This window comes from Archocentrus centrarchus, chromosome 18, assembly GCF_007364275.1.
Source record: "Archocentrus centrarchus isolate MPI-CPG fArcCen1 chromosome 18, fArcCen1, whole genome shotgun sequence".
In the NCBI taxonomy this organism is placed as follows: domain Eukaryota; kingdom Metazoa; phylum Chordata; class Actinopteri; order Cichliformes; family Cichlidae; genus Archocentrus; species Archocentrus centrarchus.
Window position 1 is genome coordinate 15106468 of NC_044363.1, and position 21806 is coordinate 15128273.

General features: G+C 42.1%; 1 protein-coding gene across 2 annotated transcripts in view; it reads right to left on the reverse strand.

The window, feature by feature from the left end:
* The window catches only part of LOC115796792 (phosphatidylinositol-binding clathrin assembly protein), a 108290-nt gene that overhangs the window by 32953 nt on the left and 53531 nt on the right, over positions 1 to 21806 (reverse strand). For both annotated transcript variants that reach the window (XM_030753225.1, XM_030753226.1), the window contains exons 3-8: positions 13668 to 13743; positions 13349 to 13451; positions 10740 to 10833; positions 10101 to 10212; positions 8662 to 8768; positions 5307 to 5348 (exon numbers count right to left, since the gene is read on the reverse strand). In XM_030753225.1, the coding sequence (XP_030609085.1) occupies positions 5307 to 5348; positions 8662 to 8768; positions 10101 to 10212; positions 10740 to 10833; positions 13349 to 13451; positions 13668 to 13743 (534 nt within the window). The remainder of the gene's footprint in view (positions 1 to 5306; positions 5349 to 8661; positions 8769 to 10100; positions 10213 to 10739; positions 10834 to 13348; positions 13452 to 13667; positions 13744 to 21806) is intronic.

Here is a 21806-nt window from a genome sequence, read left to right on the forward strand (position 1 = left end):
CTTCAATCCCATCTTGATGGTTTGATGTAAAATCTACTGTGGTGGTGTACAGAGGCTAAACTGCAAACAAAATGTCTCACAGTCCAATAAATTATGGACCCAAATGCATTCATTTCTATAGTGGGAGCTTCAGTCCTCTGTACTTAACACGCAGGAATTTAAGAATAGCTTGTCTCTCTTTGGCTTTGGAGAGAGGAGGGGAAATTCTTTCACTGTGAAAATATCACAACGTCATGTCTGTATCTCCGTCCACAAGAATGCAAAGTTTGCTGTCAACAGGGCTGCAGACACACACACATACACACAGACACACGGGAGAGGCATATGGAGTCCGGGCAAGACGGTGGCTTCTTGACAAACTGTTGCCTGGTTGTTAAAGAAACAGCAACTCGCACAAAGAAAGACCATCTTTAACTGCCGGAGGTTTTGAATGGGTGAAAAGAAGAGTATACGTGTGTGTGCCTAGTCAATATTAGTCCTGACACACACACACACACACACACACACACTCACTCGGCGGGGGGGTCACTTCTTCACTGTCTTCCTTTGCCACATCATGAGCATGCCTTGCTCTTAGATTAAGACGCTCAGCAGTGATAACTAACTTTGGGAGGCACAGAGAAAAAAGCCTTCCAAAAAAAAAAAAAAAAAGGGGGGGGGAGGATCCCCTCTTTTGCCTCATTTTCTTTTTTTTTGGACAATGATTACACAGTAATGCTTGGGTCATTCACTATTAAAGCACCTCCACCATGCGTGTTGAGGAAATGATGTTGTGCATGACAAGTATGAAATAAACAACATCTAAGAGGAGGAGGACGGAATTTAAATGAGCCGAGTCGAAACCCGGTGCAGAGATTCTTTTCATGCAGATGAAGACGGAGGGGTGAAGCTTCATTTTCTATTCATGAGGTTTCATGGCCTTTTGCTTGTCGTGCCAAGGCTCTGTGTGTGTGCACGGTTTGGCTCGCGAGAGCAACTGCCACCTGAGGCCAGCGCACACATATTCCACTGAGTTGACACCAGATCGCTCTGCAGTGGAAAAAACAGGGGAAGCGCATGCCTTTGAGTGCTTGAGGTGCAAGTGTGCATGGTTGCGCACACACACACACACACACGCATGCTATGATGATGTTCATGCACCAGGGGAGCAGGGGTGGGGAAGGGGGTGTACAGTATGCAACCCACCACCTACAATGTATGATCCTTTTGTTTTCTGCGACAGGAGGAGGGAGAAGAAAAACGTCTATTTAATGACTACGGTAAACTGTGCAGTTTTATTATGAGTTCAACACCCACACTGTCAGCTCACATGCTGTTGACTTCCAGCTTTACACTAATGATTTTTTTAGTAATGCATAACCAAGGTCACGTTCCACCGAAGCTGTAAAAATTTTACTGTTGTGTGTCAGTGTGTGGGAGACTCCCCCCCCTTCCACATTCAGGCAGAAGAAACACCCAGGTTTTTCCAACTATGAGCCAAAGTAAGTTCAATTTAATAAACTGTCAATCTAATCAGGACTGCAGCTTATGATTATTTTATTATGGATAAATCTGTCAGCCTGGGATGCATCAATTGAAAAAACTTTCTTCAAATATATGGTGCTGAGAATTTGAACAGCACTAAATTGAGCTGGCTGAAGCATAGCAGAGACTATGACACTGACAAAGAAACTAGATGACCGTGAGATCAGTCACATAATGTGACTGTGTTATGAAATTAGTTGGAGAAAGGTCTAATAGATCTGTCAGAAGCAGCTGCTGCATACCAAGTTCATTTTGACTCATTTTTATATGAAATGCCCAAAAAAAAAAAAAAAAGGACAAGCCTAAGCCTGGGTCTCTGATTACACGCTTCCATATTTAGGATACGCTTGCTACTTTAAGTGCGTAAGTACGTTCACACTGCAAAAAGAGCACTACCAGTTAGAAGGGAGGTGAGTTTGATCCCTGGCTTCTCCAGTCTGCAAGATACTGAACCCCAAGTTTCCCCTGATGAATCCACCGGAGTGTGACTGTGTGAATGTTAGATTAAAGGTGCTTGTATGAATGTGTGTGTGAGAATAGGTGAATGAGGCTTGTAGCAACAAACACTGAGTGCTCAAATAGAGTAAAGAAAGCAGTATGTAAGTACCAGTCCATTTACCATTTCTCACCCCCAGTGGTCATCACCTTGGCTATGCAGAAGACAGAAAAGACCAACTATTTTTCAGCCAGCAGGAAGATAACGCAATTTCAACAAAGATGCCAATGCCAGTGCTAAAACTAGCTAACAAACAAGCAGTGGCAGCTTTCTGTCACCAACATTACATGTGTTCTGGCTTTTGGTGTTTGTGTGTTCAGTTTTTGTTTTAAAGTAAGATAGTGATGGACTCATGTAAATGTCTGAGAAAACACTGCCGTCAAGAACCAGACCCCCCCCCCCCCCCCACTTTCCCCCTTAAAGACTACCTCCCTTTGTTCCCTTGATGAGTTTTGACATGTCAATATACATCAATAAAGATGTGGTTTGACCACCATTAGAATAGGTTTATCAATTTATCCAAGACTATCCCTAGTAAGCTGTGCAGGTAGAGATCACCATCACTACCTTCTGATGCACACCCAGTCATTTTGCTCTGGAAGCAGGTCTGAAATATGACAAACTGCTCACTTCAGAAAAGAGAAACAAGGGTTACCCTACTAGAGCTACCCCTAGCAGGCGTCCAAGGGGGAAAGAGTTAAGATTAGGCATTAACCCTTCCTTTATGATAAAGCTTATAGTTAGGGCTGGATCAGGTGACTCGGGGTGCTGGGGGACTTCCCATGATGCACTTCAGAGGCACTTGTCCTTCACTCCTCTCTCTTAACTCCCTTTGAATTTACCTGCCACTACGACGCTTCAGTAACATTTGTCTATTCTCTTCTGCAGCGCGTTTTATCCTTTTCTCTTCTCTTTCGCCATACAGCTCTTGTGAAGCCCCGTTATGAAGCCTCGAGATGAGCGTTTTATCCATCACCATTTACATGGCCCAAAATGAGTACCTGAAGCCAGAAACCCTCATAAGGAAAGTCTTTACAGAAGTCAAGTCAGAAAGCCGTTTTCCTAGAAGTCTTTTTTTTGCAAACGCAGCAATTGCCCCCTGGTGGTCATTAAAAAGAACGCAGGTTCAAGTCACTTCTGTGTTCGCTCGATTTTTGAGAAAAGATGAGGGAAAAAATGTCGATGGCTTCCAGCTCTAAAACCATTCCTGTCTTGGGGCTTGTCTCATTGTTGCCCCTCTAGTGCACGTTGTTAATTTCATTAACACCAAAGCAGCTGAAACTGATTAATAACCCACTCTGCTACTTACCGGACCACATCAATATCCCAAAAGTTTAACCTACTTGATGCTATACTCTGACTAATAAGTTCCTTTAATTTTTTTCAGCAGTGTATATAAAGCACCTTGAGGTGACTGCTGCTATGTTAAACTATATAAATGAAGCTGAGTCAAGCTCAACAGAATGCAATGCACCTTGGCCAATTAGCAATAATGATAGTGTACAGGTGATGTTACTGGGAACCTTTTACATGTATTTATTCATAAAACATCATTGTTTTGACCTGATGAGGTTGTAATACAAGAAATAAAGTAGTCACCAAGGTGACTGCAATTCATCCTCTCAGGTCCATGAATCTTTACAGCAGCTCTCATTCTCATTCATTTAATAACTCAAATAAACCAACTGACAGACCAACTGCAGAGCCACACTGATGGGTTTGCTTTAAATGCATTCTGCTAAAAGAACATTGTTCAAGGGCATGTTTTATAACACAGAAGAGCAGCAAGTCATCACCATTTAGAATCTGAAACAACCAAATATCCATACTTTCGCCATCATTTTCACAATTAATAGTGTCATATTTGTTTAAGCAAAAATAATCTATAGCATAACACAGGCTTGGTAGCACAGTGGTGTGGTTAGTACTGTTGCCCCACAGCAAGAAGGCCCTGGGTTCAAATCCACCATCTGGTTGGGGCTTTTCTGTGTGGAGCTTGCATGTTCTCCCCAGGTTTGTGTGGGTTCTCTCTGTGTACCACGGTTTCTTCCCACAGTCCAAAGGCATGCAGTTAGTGGGGTTAGGTTAATCGGTGATTCTAAATTGCCCACAGGTGTCAATGTGTTTGTGAGTGGCTGTCTGTCTCTGTGTTAGCCCTGTGACAGGCTGGTGATCTGTCCAGGGTGTACCCTGCCCCCCTGTGACCCTGAAAAGGATAAGAGAAAGAGGGAGGATGGATTGATGATACAGCCTAATAGTTTCTTCTTCTAAAATGTGAGGATTTGTGACTTTTTCTGCTGTACATTATTGCAAAACCCAGTATCCGTTTTTTTTTTTTTTAGCTATTTGACCAACTAAATGAGGCAATTAAGATGCCACTTGCTGCAGTAATTTACACAGATTAATTAAGACAACCAGCAGATAGACTGGTAAAGCAATCATTAGCTGCAGCCCTCTTGCTGATCAATTTCACTCCACTGAACTCAAGGACAGGGCTTCTATTTTTAATATGTTTATACTACAAAGACAAACTAACAAACAAACAACAGGTCATTAATGGTACTGAAGTGAATTATAATGTCTGTTTATTGGTGGTGGTCTAACAAATGTCTATTTATGGGTAGCAGTCTAACAAAGAAAACAATGTCCTTGATGTCCAACCATAAACCAATGGGGAGGATGAAAACAATGCTTCAAGCAATTCCACTGAACTCACAAACAAAAAGGAAAATTTATTCTTGACAATTAGAAAGTGTTGTTGCTGTCCTGTTTTTCAAGCCCTTCGTTTTTTGCAATTATCCTTAATTTTATTGATTCAAGGTCTAAGCTCATTGTTCGCCTTTGCTCGAGGTTTTCAAACCGGCATCAGGCCTGAGGATGGCGCAGTGTTTAAGCAGGCCAACCTAACGCAGCTCAGTCTGTTTCTGGATCTATAATGAGCGTTTAGACGTGAAAGAGAAAGCAGGAAAGCAAAATCAATTACACCAGAGGGGCGTTGCCTGGATTCAAAGAATAAAATCAGGTTAGACAAGATGTGTGTGTTTTTCTTAAGAAATGAAAAAAAAAAAAGAGTGGGGTGGAGAATAAAAAGGAAGTAAACAACTGGTCTGGAGGGAAACACAGGCATACGCAGGGGTGGAAAAAAAAAAGTGTGAGTCAGTGGATGAAAGCATAGAGGGAGCAATGAGGCAAGAAGTACTGTTGCAGGAGAGACTTGAGGGGTGAAAAAAACAAGGTGAGAAGGCTGGAATCAGACAGAAGGGTGGACGGTGAGATGTACACTGACCTGTGAGAGATCTGGGATGTCACCCTGATCTATTCCAACTTGCTGTTGTCAAAAACAAACAAAATAAAAAAATAAATAAAAAAATAAAAAAAGGGGGGGGGGGGGGGGTAAATGAAGAAGAAAGCATAAAAAGGCGGGCAGGGTCCATTTGGTGAAAAAAAGATGAGAAAAAAAAAACAAAAAAAACAAGGGAATCATTACTTCATGCAGCGGCAGTGTCAACAAAACAAGAAATAAACATGGAAAAGTTTGACATCTCAACAGTGAATGACGATGACTGCACAGAGATAAACATGTCTGACCAATGAGGGAGAGCAGATGTGAACGATGGTGTGATAACTCTGAAAACATTCATAAAGGATGCTAGAACCTGCAGCAAAACACTAAGACGTGACATAAACACACACCCCCAAAAAAACCTGTTGTCAAACTCACCTTTAGGCTTTTGTTTATCAGCACAAAATATGAACAACACTTCAATCACACTGTTTGAACATATTACACAGTGGAAGAGAATGGACACCCTCTTTCAGTTATAAGATTTTACATACCAGGACAGCATTTAAAAATCAATCAGCTAGTCCCGAGCGAGTTTTAAAAGCATTTAAATACAACCTCAAATGAACAACATTATTGTGTCATTATTTATTTAACACACATGCAAAAAAAAAAAAAAAAAGCCGAAGCAATGTGTGTAAAACTAAGTACGCTCTCACTGCTTCCAACACAACGCTGAGGAGGAAAGACGTCAGCAATAAACTTAGAGAAGCAACTGTTGCTGCCCATCAGTCTGGGAAAGATTATAAGGCCACTTCCTATCAATCTGAAGCCCATCATTCCACAACAAGAAGTTACCAATCTTCCCAGTAATGAATGTCCCAGCAAATTCAGAGTTCAGAGAAACTATAAAAAGCCCAAGTGCTACATCTGAGATTGTACAGGCCTCAGTTAGCATGCTAAATGTTAAAGTTCATGACAGTCCAATTAGAAAAAGACTGAACAAGTATAACCTGTTTGGAAGGATAAAGCCTCGTCTCTCTAAAAACAATATGGCAGCGTGGCTTTTGCACCAACAGTCTTTGGACAGATGAGACCAAAGAGGAGAGGTTTGGCCATAATGCACAGCATTTGGAGAAAACCCAAACGCAGCATATCAGCACAAACACCTCGTACCAAGTGTCAGTGCGGAGGGGGAATAGTGATGATTTGGGCTCGTTTTAAAACCACAGGACCTGGGCACCTTGCAGTCATTGAGTTGACCATGAACTCCTCTGTATACAAAAGTGTTCTAGAGGCAAATGTGAGGCCAGCTGTCCAACAGGTAAAGTCTGGTTCAAACTGGGTCATGCAACAGGACAATGACCCCAAGCACAGCAGCAAAATCTACAACAGAGTGACTAAAAAAGGAAAGAATCGAGGTGTCGCAATGGCCAAAAGTCCAGACCTCAACCTGACTGAAATGTTGAGGTGGGACCTTAAAAGAGCCATGCATAAAAAATTCCTCCACAATGTGAGAGACTGAGAAAGTCACACACAACATGATTACTTCATGTTTTTGCTAAAGGTGGATCTACAAACTGCTGAATCATGGCGTGTGCTTCATTTTTCACACACGGCTTCTGCGTCTTCATTTTAGTTTAAGTTTCTGTTAAATAAATAAAGATGTCGTGTTGTTGTTCATCTGAGACTGAACTCGTTTTGAGACCAGATGATTTTTTTTTTTTTTTAATTATGTCCTGATACATTAAATGTTAAAACAGAGAGGGTGTGCTTTCTTTTGTGACATGATTGTGTGCACATGCCCTAAACCTGTCTCAATTTTAAGCAGTGGGCTTGTACGTGAGAACACAGATGTCCAAAGAGTGTCAGATTGGACATAAAAACAGTCTTCACCCTGCCAGCTGCCTAGTACTCAGCCCGTTTAATGTCCGACTGAACCACTGTAAGAATTAAACAAGTACTGTGCAGGTAAGCTGTCTGCACAATCGTGTATCTGCCTTCCAAAAAAAAGAGTATTTCAAGTACTGTCCAGACTTCTTCCAGAGTGAAAACTGATTCTAGCAGTTTTTAGTTTCTTTATGGGTTTCTGATCATTTATCCAGTTGTCCTTTATCACAAAATGATCAAATAAAACTATGAAGGGCACATTTCAAGTCAATCCAGTGCAAAGATGCTGCTTTCAGTGATTAAACTTGAGCTTAGAAAAAGGGGGCAGGTACCTAAAGGCATTTTAATAATAAGCCTTTTACACTGCAGACATTTTTCATACAAAAACAAGGGTAAATATCACAATTAATGATGACTGAACAGAACTGTTTCTAACACCAGTTCATTTTTTCCACAAAATGTCTGCTGTGGAAAAGCTGCTTTCTTAAAATGATTTGCAACCCTCCTGTACAAATCTGCATCACCAATCTATTTAATTAAAAATGTACCACCTCAAGATCTCAGCTGCCCTTGTTTTTAGTATATTTACTGCACTGATTACTCATCATTTAGTATACCATAAATGGTTAATAGCCCCATGCAGCAGACTGCTCATCTGCACCACTGTGCTACTGAGAAACATACTTTGGGAAAAAAAAACAAAACAAAACAAAAAAAAACAATTTTCATTACATATTTATATACATATTCATTCAAGCTTAATAAAAAACCTCTACATGTTTGAAACACGTGATTTAAAACACAGAAGAAGAAAAAAATTAATTGCTCAGAGCACTCCTTAAAAGCCAATTATAAAAGACAAAAGGAAAGTGACTCGGAACATTTATTTCTGTGTACTTTAATGGAGAGAATATAAAACCACTTGTGTGGAAGCTACAGTAGCTGATCTCACAGTTTCACGTCTGCTGAAACACTGGGAGGGAAGGAAGAAAGAGGGCACTGGAGAGAAGACAGAAAGAGGGATGATCTGTGGGCACTGGGCAAAGGAGAGCCACATGAGTATCCATCTCTGTCAGGGGTGGAGGGAAGAGCGAGAGAGAAGAAAGGATGAGATGGAGGAGTGTGGGGAGCAGAAGGAGAGGGAGCTAACGGAGCACCTAACCACATGCTCCATCTTCGGGGTTATTTTGGGTGGGCGTGTGTGTGTGCATACATGTGTGTGTATATATATATGCTTGTGTCTAAGTGTGTGCAGCAAATGTGGGGCTGTGAGGGCAAGTCAGGAACTCTGGTTTGAACATAGTACAGTAGCTGTGTGAGCAAAAATGTGGCCCTCACTTATAGGAGTCCTGTTTGACCACATCTGTATGTCTTACAGTATATAGTAAATAGATATTTTTAAGGAAAAGGATAACTTGAAACAAATTTTGGGAGGTAAAAAACAAGGTGACTGCATGGATAACGATACCTCTGCCACTTTGAGGAACTCTGACAGCTTCGTCATCCTGTAAAGAAATTTCTTGTAGATGTCCAGAGCATCTTTACACTGGTTCTTCTTCATGTCAAAGTACTTTTCTACAGAGAGAGAGAGAGAGAGAGAGAGATCAAAATTTAAAAGGGTGAGGAAGGAAAAGTGTGAAGTACAGTGCTGTGCAAAAGTGTTGAGCCACTCCTCATTTCTTTATATTTTGCTTCCAAGCAGCCAGACTTGACTGTAATTTTTTTAAGTAGTTTTGAGCAATACTGTAGTTCTGAAGGTCTCAGAGTTTTCATTTGGACGTTGGATTTTTGCACCACTGCGGTGAAGCGATATTAGCCAAAAAACATGGCATATGTCAACAAATTTGCAGAAACTGGACAAATGGAGGACAAAAGAGGAAGTGAGAGACCTAAAAATTATCTACAGCAGATGAACAATATCTGAAACATATGTCCTTAAACAGGAAACAATCCAGCAAAGACCTGACACGGGACCTGAGAGATGCATCTGGACCTTCAGTTGATCCATCTAAAGTTCACTGAAGCCAAAATGGTCTCAGTGGAAGGGTGGCTGTCATGAAGCCATTCTTAAGGAAGGGAAACAGGAAGAAAAGGCTGAGGTATGCCACATTACACAAGAACTGGACTGAAAAATGTCAGCAGCTTCATTTTTCAGCATGACAATGATCCCAAACAGTAAAAGCATACCTGGATAGAAAAAATACTCAGTGGAACACCTTCAGTCATGGATTGGCCTCCCCAGAGCCCAGATCTCAACATAATGGAAGCAGTGTGGGATCATCTTGACAGAAAATGGAACAAAAGGCATGAACATCCAAAGAAGAGAGCTTTGAATGTCCTTGATGAAGCCTGGAGAACTATTCCTGAAGACTGCTTAAAGAAAAGATAAGAAAGCTGCCTCAGAGAGCTCAGGCTGTGTTGAAGAATAAAGTTGGTCATATCAAATTCTGACTTTAAAGCTTGTTTGAATTGTACCAACTCAGTTTTGCCTTATATATACGGCATTTCCATATATGTCTGCATACGTTTCAATAAATCGCTGCAGCCATTTCTCATTTTCATCGCAACATATAAAGAAATCAGGGGTGGCTCAAGACTTCTGCACAGTACTGTAAGCAAGGAAGGGAGGAAAGAAGGCAGGAACAATCATAAGACGATCGAGTGGAGAAAACAGAAGCGTCTGGCAGCTACATGACAGCTTGTCAAAACCTACTGTGCACACGTGTGTGTATGCGCTGTTGAGGTTGTGTTTTTAAATCTACCTGACAAGAGCGTGAGCGTGTGGACACGCACAAAAAAAAAACTACAGATATACTCACACCTCATCATTTCTGACACATGTAGGACAGAAAGCGTTGCTGTTTATCCTGCCAGTGTGTTCATGTGTGGGTGTGTGTGTGTGTGTACCCAGTAAGTTGATGACCCCTTCATTGTAAGCAGCAAACAGCCTTATGGAGTCCTTGAAGAGCAGCATGAAGGCTGAGTTGATCACGCCGTTGGTCAGCTCATTAGGGTTGGCCTGGAGAGAAGTGAGAGGTAGAGAGTGAGACGGTAAAGGAGGCATCTCTCACATCTGTCCAAAGCTTTTCATAAAAAGATCTCTCTTTCAAATACCGACACCTCTCCCCCTTTAGCATGACGCAACCACATCACCACACACCAAGCAAATGGCAATTTAGTTTAGGTGGAGCGGGAAAAAACATCATGTCCCCATCAACGCGACACACTCACTCAGTGTGCATTCAGTATGCATTTCAATGAGAAACTATCCATTTTTATCACTCTTTGAATCTTGCTGGCATAAACCACAGCGCACTCACAATGCACCGAGTCCCCACACAGTCCTGTCCTTCCTAAACGAACATACTAAAATGTGAAATCTGTCTCCATAATGTGCTTTTTTTGTTTTGTTTCTTTTAAATACTCTCATCGATGAATTTTTAAACTTTGTAAACTGTTGTTTCAATTTACATTTTGATAGGAAAGTGAATGAAGCACGGCTTCGACAAGACGCGCACGTATGTAGCACACAAACACACTTGGTACCTGGAAATCCAACAGAGCGTCCAGCTGGTTCTGGATGATGGGCAGCGTCTTGATCAGCTTCTCTGTGTTCATGGTGCGCATCACGCCATCAATACTGACAAAACGAGGAACGAACACACACACACACACACACACAATTAGAGCGGGCACCTTGTGGAAAAAATTTAAATTCCGATGCAAATTAAGCAGAAAGAGAATGAAGAGATGATGCAAAACCATGTGAAATATGTAGTAAGTAAACTGATATTCTGCATACTGAAGCTTCCTCAGTAGTGCAAAGTGCTTTTTTGAGGTGCAACAAATGGAGACTGAAAACACTTTCAGATAAATAATGAGACTCTGCTCAGCAGGATCAGTGTGACACAGACTCAGTGTCAATATGCAGCGGCTGGACTTTCTGAAATTGAAATGATTGTGTGCGCTCACAACCTCCAGAAAGCACCCACTTTCACTTCAAAACACAGAGCTCCAGGGAGGCTGTAAATGTGTTCAGCAGAGGCATTAAAATGCCACAAATGAAGTGGCATAAGCTGCCTACAATGACTGCAATTAAAGGTTCTGTTGAGAAATGTCAAAAAAACAAACAAACAAAGAAAAAATACACACAAACAAAAAAAATCTGCAGTTCCTCAAGTAGCCACTTGAGGCTGGCTCCAAAAGTGACACTCCCGTGTTAAAATACCCAACTTTAGGGCAGAAATAAACATTACATTAATAAACATGTTTACAGCCTGGTACAAAAACATTTTTGGTCTCTATAGTTAATTTCCCACTTTGTGGCAATTATCTGGGGTTAGTTTGAGTAACACGTGGGTAGCTTTTCATAGTCTTTCAGTCTTCCACTGAAAGACACTGTTCAGTTTCTCTTGTTCAGATTTGCTCTGTCTGTATTTTTTAGCCAAAATCTGCCTCCCATTTATTACTACAGTGAATTATTGCACCCTTAAGTCAAGCAAATGATATGTGATGGCCAAATGCCAAGCTTGGTATAAAAAATAAATTAAAAAAATAAAAACAGTATTTCTCAAACCAATGTGTGACCTCACTGGGACCAAGTTATTCTTTTATGTGCAATCTTTGGTAATAACCATAGACTGTATATTACAGATGGACATAGTTTCCAGGTCAGCAAAGTGAAGCCAGTATTGAAATAGCCAACAGGGGGCACCACCTCTGGAAGCAGTCTCACTGCAAGTCATTAGGAAAATCAGCTAGCCTGATCTATGTGCACACTTTCCAGATGTGTTTCCAATGGCTGGTTTCAACTCTTATTGGTCCCCATTAACATCTAGAAGGACAAAGCAGGATACACTTTAGTATGGATCTGCATTAGAACTGACAAGTCACCACAGTATGAGCATGCAGTGTCTCAGTTTGTCAGATCTAGCTCCTGTCTTATTTTTAAAAAAAGCTGAGTCACGCAGACCTAGAGACCGGTTGATGACCCCCTGGCAACAACAGGTAGCTAAGGAAAATGTAAATTTCATGACCGGCTGAGGAAAATCGATCGCAAAGAAGATGCTACACAAAAACCTCCTTGTGATTCCTTTGATTGCTGGCGTATTGTTACGGTTGCCCACCTACCACTTGCAACTGGTTAAAGAATACACACTTTTACCACAAGACCGGTGATTGCCAGGTGGTCACCAACCAGTATCTAGACTGGGTCCATATGCTACAGTCACACTACAGGAAAAAAGTGGTTGGAAACCATGGCATAACCAATTACTGCAACTGTGTGAAATGAACTTGTGATCTTGTCGCTTTTGAAATGGCTGCTTTGAAAACAAGGCCCTGGTCTGCAATCACTTGCGGCCAGTTGTGATCGTGAACGTAACATCGGCCACCAAGTCGAGCTCCCTATTGCAAAGTGACGTGTTGCGCTCAATGGCGCAGTCTGACTCTGATTGCCAATGCGTTGCAATCAATCTACATTTATAAACTAGATATCAATTATTTGCAAACCTTCGCCAATCTTTCCGAGAGCGATTGCCGTCAGGACTGCAATTGTTTGGAGACAGGTTGCCTCCGACCAGGTGACCTGTGAAATCGCCTTGCAATCGAAACTGATCGCTGCAACTACTTGCAGTTACTCTCCAACAGCACTAAAATTCAATGCAATCACTAGGCAACCACCTATTTTTACTAACTGCAAGGAGGTTGCCATCCTATTTTTACCAGTGTGAGTACCATTGGACGGATAAAACACTCAGTTCCAGTTTCAGAGGAGGGACTTTGCAAACCAAGCCCATCTTTTAAATGCAGTCTACGAAACAACACATCCATCCAAGCTGACTGAAAACTATCTGCAACTTTGTGTTCCGTATACTAGATTTTCCCTAGTAATTGTGATGGCTTATTTCTTTGTTTCAACAAGCTGGGTGCGACATTGTCACTCCCTTCTTTTCTGCAATATTTTAAATGCAAGAAACAGAAAATATTCTTTGCTGTCCAAGTTTGAGGTTTTGCAGAGAAACTACTTGTTCTCTGGCTTTGTCTACTGCCTTTCTCAAAGTGTATTGCCAAAAAGATAAACGCTGTCTCCAGCTGTGTGACAAGATAAGTGTGAAATGATGAGTAAAGATGACACTGTGTGTGTGTACACTTACCCCCTCTTCATCTTGGTGAAATCCACAGCCACCAGTCTGTAGGACATAGCCTTCTCGTTCAGGTAGCGACTGTATCGCCTGATGAAGGTTGACATGTCATAACCTAGTGCAGCAAAAAACAGAAACAAATATACACAATATGAACCACATTTAATATTTTATCTTTTACTACCCATTTTGACTTTTAAACACTCTTTTTATTTATCAGAAACATTATGGTATTCTGAGTGATGTACCTCAAGGCAAATCAACCCCATCTGGTTCTCTGAAAACAAACTGTGCTGTGAAGGATCTTCACAGAGGTTTGTGTGCGCTTTACCTTGCAGAGCTCCTTTATCCAGGAAGTTGTTCAGGTTAAACAGTGTGTTCCTGGAGGCCAGGTACTGGATGAAACGCTGCGATAAGAAAAAAAAAGAAAAATTAATGCTTGATCAAATTCATGTTTGAAAAGCACAGATACAAACTGAAAAATTAAACAAATGAACCCTGACATAAGGGCTGAATTTACTGGAGTTTTAAAGTTTGACAGATGAGCTCCCCACTGCTTAATCCTCCATGGATGTGTTTTTCTTGGGAATAAGCTTGGAATTATTTTAGTTACAGCACTTTGTTAATGTGGTTGCTTGTATGAATCCCAGATGGCTGAAAACACTGTGTGCAAATGAACCAAAAGCACTTACAGTAAGGGGTCTGGAAATGCCTGGACAGTGACATAAGTTTGGTTCTGTAAAATAGATTTGAACTGAAATAATTAAACATAATTGAAGTGTTGACTCTCAGCTTCAGTTTTAAGTGGCTGAATAAAAATACATCTTTAACCATTTAGGAATTACAGCCTCTTTTATACACAGTCCCCTATTTTCAGGGGCTCAAATGTAATTGGACAAATTAATAAACACACATAAAGTGCACACTTTTTTGTTTTTATAAAAATGGCTGTAATTCTTCAACAGTCAATGCAATATCTATGCTCAGTCCTTTGAATCAAAGCTGAAAGCCTGCAACTTTCCTGCAAATTTTTTCCTTTATAAATCAAATACATTGGTATAAAAAACTTTATGATTTGTTTGGACACAGTTTTATATCAGATCTCTACAGTGGAGCAGTAAAAAAAAAAAAAAACACACACACACAAACACACACACTGAGCATATGTGCACCTGTATTGAACTAATTGTAAGTGAAGCATAATGCTGATGAAAGATAAGAGTTGACACCCACGTAAGCCCTGTGAGGCTGTAGCAGAGCATGGTGACGTCCTCAGAGTGTCATGTATGCTAAAACGCAACCATACAGCTACAGGCTGATGGGTATGTTGTGGTACTTAAAGATATTGAGTCAACAAACTGATGCAGCTACTGTGATGTCACACGCTTTCTGAAGCCTGTGGATGAGCGTTTACGTCATCACAATCTTGGTTGCATGAAATTAGATGTGACGAAGAAGGGCGGGTCTGACCGTAAAGCCACTTGATCATTGGCTAAAAACTTGTGATTGACAAGTCTGTGCCAGTGAGCAAGACGAAAAATACCACAAATAATCCTCCTTTCTGAAACATGGACCGAGATTTACCAAATAGTACGACCCCAAACAAGTGACTGAGCCCATAAATTCAGCAGGAAAGTGTTTACAGAGGTCAAGTCAATAAGACATTTTCCCATAGACCTCTATAGGACAATAAGTCTTTTTTGCAACCACAGCTATCGCCATCTGGTGGCCTTCAGCCAGAATTCAGGTTTAAGGCACTACCACATTGGCTTCATTTTTCCAACCAGGAAGCTACGTCCATGTTTTCACTGCCTATGGGTAAAACTCAGTTGAATTAATATGATTTCTGAAGCAAAAATAAAACACATTTGTGACTGTTCACAATTAATAAAAATCATCCTGTGTGGGGCAAGAACTTTTTCAGGTTCTGAAGCAAGTATGACAGGAAAAGCTCAAGAACCACTGCACTGGGACAAACGCGGAGTCCCCAAAGTCTCGAGGATTCATCCTATCAGTGTTAAATGTCTGCAGTCAATCAACTAAGTAGACAGTCCCCATTTTTCTTTGGATATAAACTGTTCAAATTATCACTCGAGTCATTAGGCTTCACCCTCTGGGACCATGAATATATGCATATAATCACTTGAACACTTGGACAGAGTAACACTGCCATGCTTAAAGCCATACTTCTACCAAGAATTCTCCTATTATAAAGGGCTTTCTGAATATCCAATGATATAAACTAGGATCGACCTGAACACACAGGCTCACTCCTGACAGTTTAAACTCACTAGAAAAATGCTTATATGGAAGTCTCCTTTAATATCAAGTACACAGTGGTCTCTGCTTTGACTCAAAACACTTCACTGTGATGACTAAATCTTTTTATTTGCCTCAACTGCATGCATTACCTCAGACTATGTAGTCTATGTCTAAAAATTAACTTTTCTTCTCTCATTTCGTAGGATTCCTTTAGAGCAGCTCACACAGAACTGTAAGAGGAAGCAAATAATTAACCTCTGGGAAGCAGGAGAGGATTGGCAGCACAATATAATAAACTACTATGCAATAGCCCTTTGCAAATGAGATCAAATCTTAAGCTAAATCTCCGGTCCAGAGAGCGACAAACCATGTCACCACTGTCATTTAGACTTTTGTGACAGCCTTGTTTATAGAAGAACATCTTTTCCACGGTGGTGTGACACAAAGAAACCTGATCCTGCCAACTCTTAAATACTAGTTGCATGTTCCTTTTGACAAATCTGACGTCACCGAGCAGGTGTTGGAAACCTTTTACTTTCCATTTTCCAGGCAGAGGTTTTGCTCAGCATGTCTGCTCTTTCTCTAGCACCACATCCTCATAGTCACACCTGGGAGCTGCTACTGTTGGCTGCTGGTCAGCTAATAAAGTCCCCCCCCCCCCCCCCCCCCCCCCCCTCCCCCCTCCCTCCTCCCTGTGTGAGTGTTTCTGAATGTTGAGATATTAATGATGTGGAGAATTTTATTTATTCACTTTCTGAATCTCAGGTTTTTCTGGCTGGAGCTGGAAATTCAGACTTTTGAGAGGACCACAGTCCCCCAAGTAGGTGATGTACCTCATCCATATTTACCTGGCAAGGTCTTGGCAGAGATAATCACCCACATTTCAGCAATAACCCAGTCTTACTGACGTCTATGGCAAATAACTGTAACCACGATGTACAAGTTATCAAGTTCAGACTTGACTTAATTAGTAATGTGCTGTCCAGCTAAGCCATGTGCTGCTGTAAACCACAGCTATGTGAATTCAACCCAAGGTGTGGTAGTTTCTGCACTATTTACAGGAACACTACATTATAATGTGGTACCTATTAAATTAGAAGAACTTTAAAAGGCCCTGGGCCTCGTAGCAAAACTGTAACTACAGGAATATTTATTTGGGCATGCATTTAAAAAAAAAAAAAAACAGTGATGGCAGCAGAGCGTGGAAAGGGTACCACCACTACTGCTTTTTTGTGACTCGCTAAATAAGCCACACACAGAGCACTGACCCGGCTCGATCTGTGGAGGTGCTGCAGTTGTGTTTTTAGGTGTGAAAAACAGACACTGCATTCCTAATGATGGATGAATGTCTCTGCCTTTCTGAGGAGAAACTCCTGTTTTGGCAGGCAAATAGTCACATGCAGTCACAGGTACATGCTAACATACTGTTAGCGTGGAATCACTTCCCTGTGAGTGAAGACACAAAGTACGCCAATATAAACAATGCAGGGACCGCCACAAAAACATTCATAGCAACAAATCTAAACAGACACTGAAATCACCCTCACCCAGCCAAACACGGACATTTTAAAGCTAAAGCTATCCTGAGCTCAGAGGCAGCCACAAGCCAGCAGCCTCGGTTTGAGCAATGGTTCAGTTAGGAGGAAAATTCTGTAAATTTTGTAAACCAATTTACAGGTGCACCTGATTTTGTTTGGTAAGGTAAAAATAGGTCAGGTAAAGGTGGGTGTACAACAGCAGAGCACTTTATTTTCTGTTGCTTTAATGGGAGAAGATCCTGTAATTACTGCAGTTTGGGTATTTATTTTATTATGAAAATATTTTACATTTGAGAAAAGTTGATTTTTTTTATTTATATATGCTGTCAGTTATAGTTCTGACAACCCAGATCATCAGATCTGGGTTGTTTGTTAACCCTATGTAAAGTGTGCTTTGCTATATTATTCCAAGCATCTTAATTGCATATCTTCTAAGATGGTATTTTCAAAGATGTGAGAAAGAGCTCCCATCATTAGTCAATGATCCTACAATACAGCTAATATTCACTTAATGTGAGTTCAGTTCTTCAGTTGCTACCAATTACTTTCATACACTCCACAGGTAATATTTTTAGTCTCCTACACATGTGTTGCTCATTACATTTTTCATTTAATTTCTACATTTATAGTTGGCTCAAAATATTATATTGTTAAAAGATCTAGTTTAAAACTGAAGTTTGTTTTCATTTTTTAAGAGTTGAAATGAAATATATCTGTGGTCCCTGTTCTGTGAATTTTGAGAACACTATAGAGCAACAGAGAAACTAGAGACCTGAGTTGACCTTTTGACTGCAAAAACTTGAAAGTTAACATGGACGGTGTCTATACAGACCATGACCAGACATGAATTTGCATTTTGTCTCTCTGGAACAGTTCTGCTACCTCGTCTTCCTCACTTCGTTGTAGTGGAAGACGTCTTGGCCATCATCCACAGTTCTGGGAAGCCAGGCCTCGGGCTTCCTAAAAGCATCTTAACGTTTAAGGAAGTCTCTGTCCAACTGACTTTAAATGATCTGAGATTTGCCAGTTTGCCAATTCCTTATCTGGTAAATAACCAGCCCTGACTGGCTGGTCGGAGGATCTAAGAGTGAGTGAGTGTGAGTGTGGTTGTGAGCACAAATGTGCTTGTGGGCATGTGTTGAATTCAGCTGCACTGACGTTTCCAAAGCCTCTGGGAGTGTTTAAAAAGGCATAAAGAATGCGATTTGGTTCTTGTCCTTTTTTGTGTGTGTATGCACACAAACTTCTCTTCACTCTGTGGAGATTCAGCTTCCAACTGTGGACACAAACTCGGTCCCCAAAAGCTTAACCATTGATTTGGAGGTTTTCAGTCTTAGGGGGATGTTAAGGTCATAATTAAGGTTTAAGCTGAGGTGAAGGCAAGAAAGCTGCAAGGCAGTTAATGTAAGAACAGCTTAGAAGAAGAAGAAGAAGAAGAAACAGCCTTTATTGTCCCACAGAGGGGAAATTTGGGTGTAACAGCAGCCGCAGTTATTATAAATATAAATAAAGATACAATAATTCACACTATTAAGAAAAGAATATATATAAAATCAACAAACAATATTAACCTTAATACTACTAATAATAATAACACTATATACAATGTGCATGATGTGCCGGACTATTTACAGTATATTATATATTATCCTACATTGTGTAGGCTATTGTGGTTTTTGTTGGGAGCAGTGATGGTTATAAAGTCTTACAGCTGCTGGGAGGAAGGATCTACGGTAACGCTCCTTTGTGCACTTAGGATGCAGCAGTCTGTCACTGAAGGAGCTCTCCAGCTCAGCAACAGTTTCATGCATGGGATGGGAGACCTTGTCCATCAGTGATGTTATTTTGGTCAGAGTCCTTCTGTCTCCCACCACCTGCACTGAGTCGAGAGGACATCCTAGGACAGAGCTGGCTTTCCTGATGAGCTTGTCTATCCTCTTCCTCTCAGCTGTAGACAAGCTGCTGCTCCAACATACTGCTGCATAGAAGATGGCTGATGCCACCACAGAGTCATAGAAGGTCTTCAGGAGTGTCCCCTGCACTCCAAAAGACCTCAGCCTTCTCAGCAGGTAGAGTCTGCTCTGACCCTTCCTGTAGAGCGCATCAGTGTTATGAGTCCAGTCCAGTTTATTGTTTAGGTGAACACCCAGGTACTTATAAGAGTCCACTATCTCAATGTCCACTCCCTGGATGTTCACCGGTGTCCGTGTGGTGGGTCTGCGCCTGCGGAAATCCACCACCAGCTCCTTGGTTTTAGCGGCGTTGATCAGGAGGTGGTTCCGCTGGCACCAGTCCACAAAGTCCTGAGTCCACTGTCTGTACTCTGAGTCATCCTCACCTGTGATGAGGCCAACTATGGCAGAGTCGTCAGAGAACTTCTGCAGATGGCAGCGTGGGGAGTTGATGGAGAAGTCTGCAGTGTAGAGGGTGAAGAGGAACGGTGCCAGCACAGTTCCCTGTGGGGCCCCCGTACTGCAGACCAGCCTGTCAGAGACACAGCCCTGTGTCCTCACGTACTGTGGGCGGTCAGTGAGGTAGTCCAGTATCCACTCGGAGATGTGGTGGTCCACTCCTGACAGTTCCAGCTTGTCTCTCAGAAGTCCTGGCTGGATGGTGTTAAAAGCACTGGAGAAATCAAAGAACATGATCCTCACAGTGCTTCCAGGCTTCTCCAGGTGGGTCAGAGCTCGGTGCAGGAGGTAGATGATGGCGTCATCCACCCCGATGCCAGGCCGGTAGGCGAACTGCAGCGGGTCCAACGAAGACGACACCATGAGGCGTAGATGGTTGAGGACCAGCCTCTCGAGGGTCTTCATTAGATGCGATGTCAGGGCTACCGGCCTGTAGCTGCTAAGATCCTTTGGATGTTTGGTCTTTGGTACCGGTACCACACAGGAGGTCTTCCACAGTTGTGGTACTTTCCCCAGCTTCAAGCTCAGGTTGAACATGTATCCCATGATGCCACACAGCTGATCTGCGCAGCACCTCAGGAGCCTGGAGCTGATGCCGTCTGGACCAGCAGCCTTTCGCACCTTGATCTTACGTAGCTCCTTCCTCACATGACTAGCATCAAAGTAAGTAACAGGACATTATTGTATTATTCCTGACAAAGTTTAACATGTTGAAATTAAAAACTAAAATATTACTTAAAAAAAAAGAAAAAAAAAATCAAACCTATGAAGTGCAATCCTAAGCACTTACGACTTTTCCCATTTAAAAAAAAAAATACAAATACAGAATCAAAAAACATACGGATATAATTTTGGAACATCTCTCCTTCATGGTCATTTCCTTGCTCAGTGCCGCACTACCTCCCAGCATGGCTGCCATCATTGGAGCACTTCCTGAAAGTTGCGGTTTGGACCGTTGTGCTTGTGCGTCTCCAATCTGTGTCTTCTAATGTGCCAAAGCCGCAACGCTTGTAGCAGGACACCATGTTCTCATCATCACTGATGCACCTCACCATCAAAGTCGGATCAGTTTGATGTAGAAGTTCATCTGCCTGTAGTCTCTTTGCAAAGTGGTCAGAATGGCGATTTTAATTGAGAGATCTAAAAATAGCAGCAGCCCTGGAAGTGATCCAGAAATGCATGAGGAGAAGAGCTTGAAGGGGAGACTTCCATCCATCCATCCATTTTCTTCCGCTTATCCGGGGCCGGGTCGCGGGGGCAGAAGCCTAAGCAGAGAAGCCCAAGCTTCCCTCTCCCCAGCCACCTCCTCCAGCTCATCCGGAGGGACCCCAAGGCGTTCCCAGGCCAGCCGAGATACACAATCTCTCCAGCGTGTCCTGGGTCTACCACGGGGCCTCCTCCCGGTGGGACATGCCCGGAACACCTCACCCAGGAGGCGGCCAGGAGGCATCCTAATCAGATGCCCGAGCCACCTCAACTGGCTCCTTTCGATGTGGAGGAGCAGCGGCTCTACTCTGAGCCCCTCCCGGATGGCCGCACTCCTCACCTTATCTCTAAGAGCTTGAAGGGGAGACTTGATAAATCAATTAAATTCAACTGAAAAACAAATACATAAACTAGGTGGGAGGACCACGAGGACACAGGTGCATCCTCCTGTAAGCTAGGCACTTGCTATGGGGTGCTTTTGTCTGAAAGGAACATGTCACCATCAGCAACTGCTGGTCCACCTTCACTGCACCATGTGTGCACGTGCAAAGGGGGGTGAACAGAGCCTGAGGTGGCAGTGTATAAAGAAGACTTTGTATGGCAGCATCAGGGTGAGAGACCAAAAGAGTTTCATTTCCTCTAAACAGATCTTGTTGACCAAAGACTCTAGCTCAGTCACACATGCCTAAAGACAGGGCAGCAACCATCTGGCAACCTCCAGTCGGTAGGGAAAAATGTGTGTTCTCTAACCAGCTGGCAAGTGGTTGCTGGAGATTGCTGGCTGCTGCAAAAATCTAGTCACGATTCTTGTTTCGGCCTCTAGCATTTTGCCACTAACGCCCGTAGTTTGCATGAAAGACACCTACTTGCCTGCAAAGACTTGCTAGCTAGCCACTGAACTGTAGTGAAACTTGTAGTGCGATGCAATCTGCAAACGGAGAACATTTGGTGGTTGCCAGGCAGTTGCCAACCGGCCTCTAAGCCTGTGTGACCAGAGGGGCTGAAGTCAAGTAAAGAGAGTAACTTGACTGATTACACAAGAAAAAAAAATAA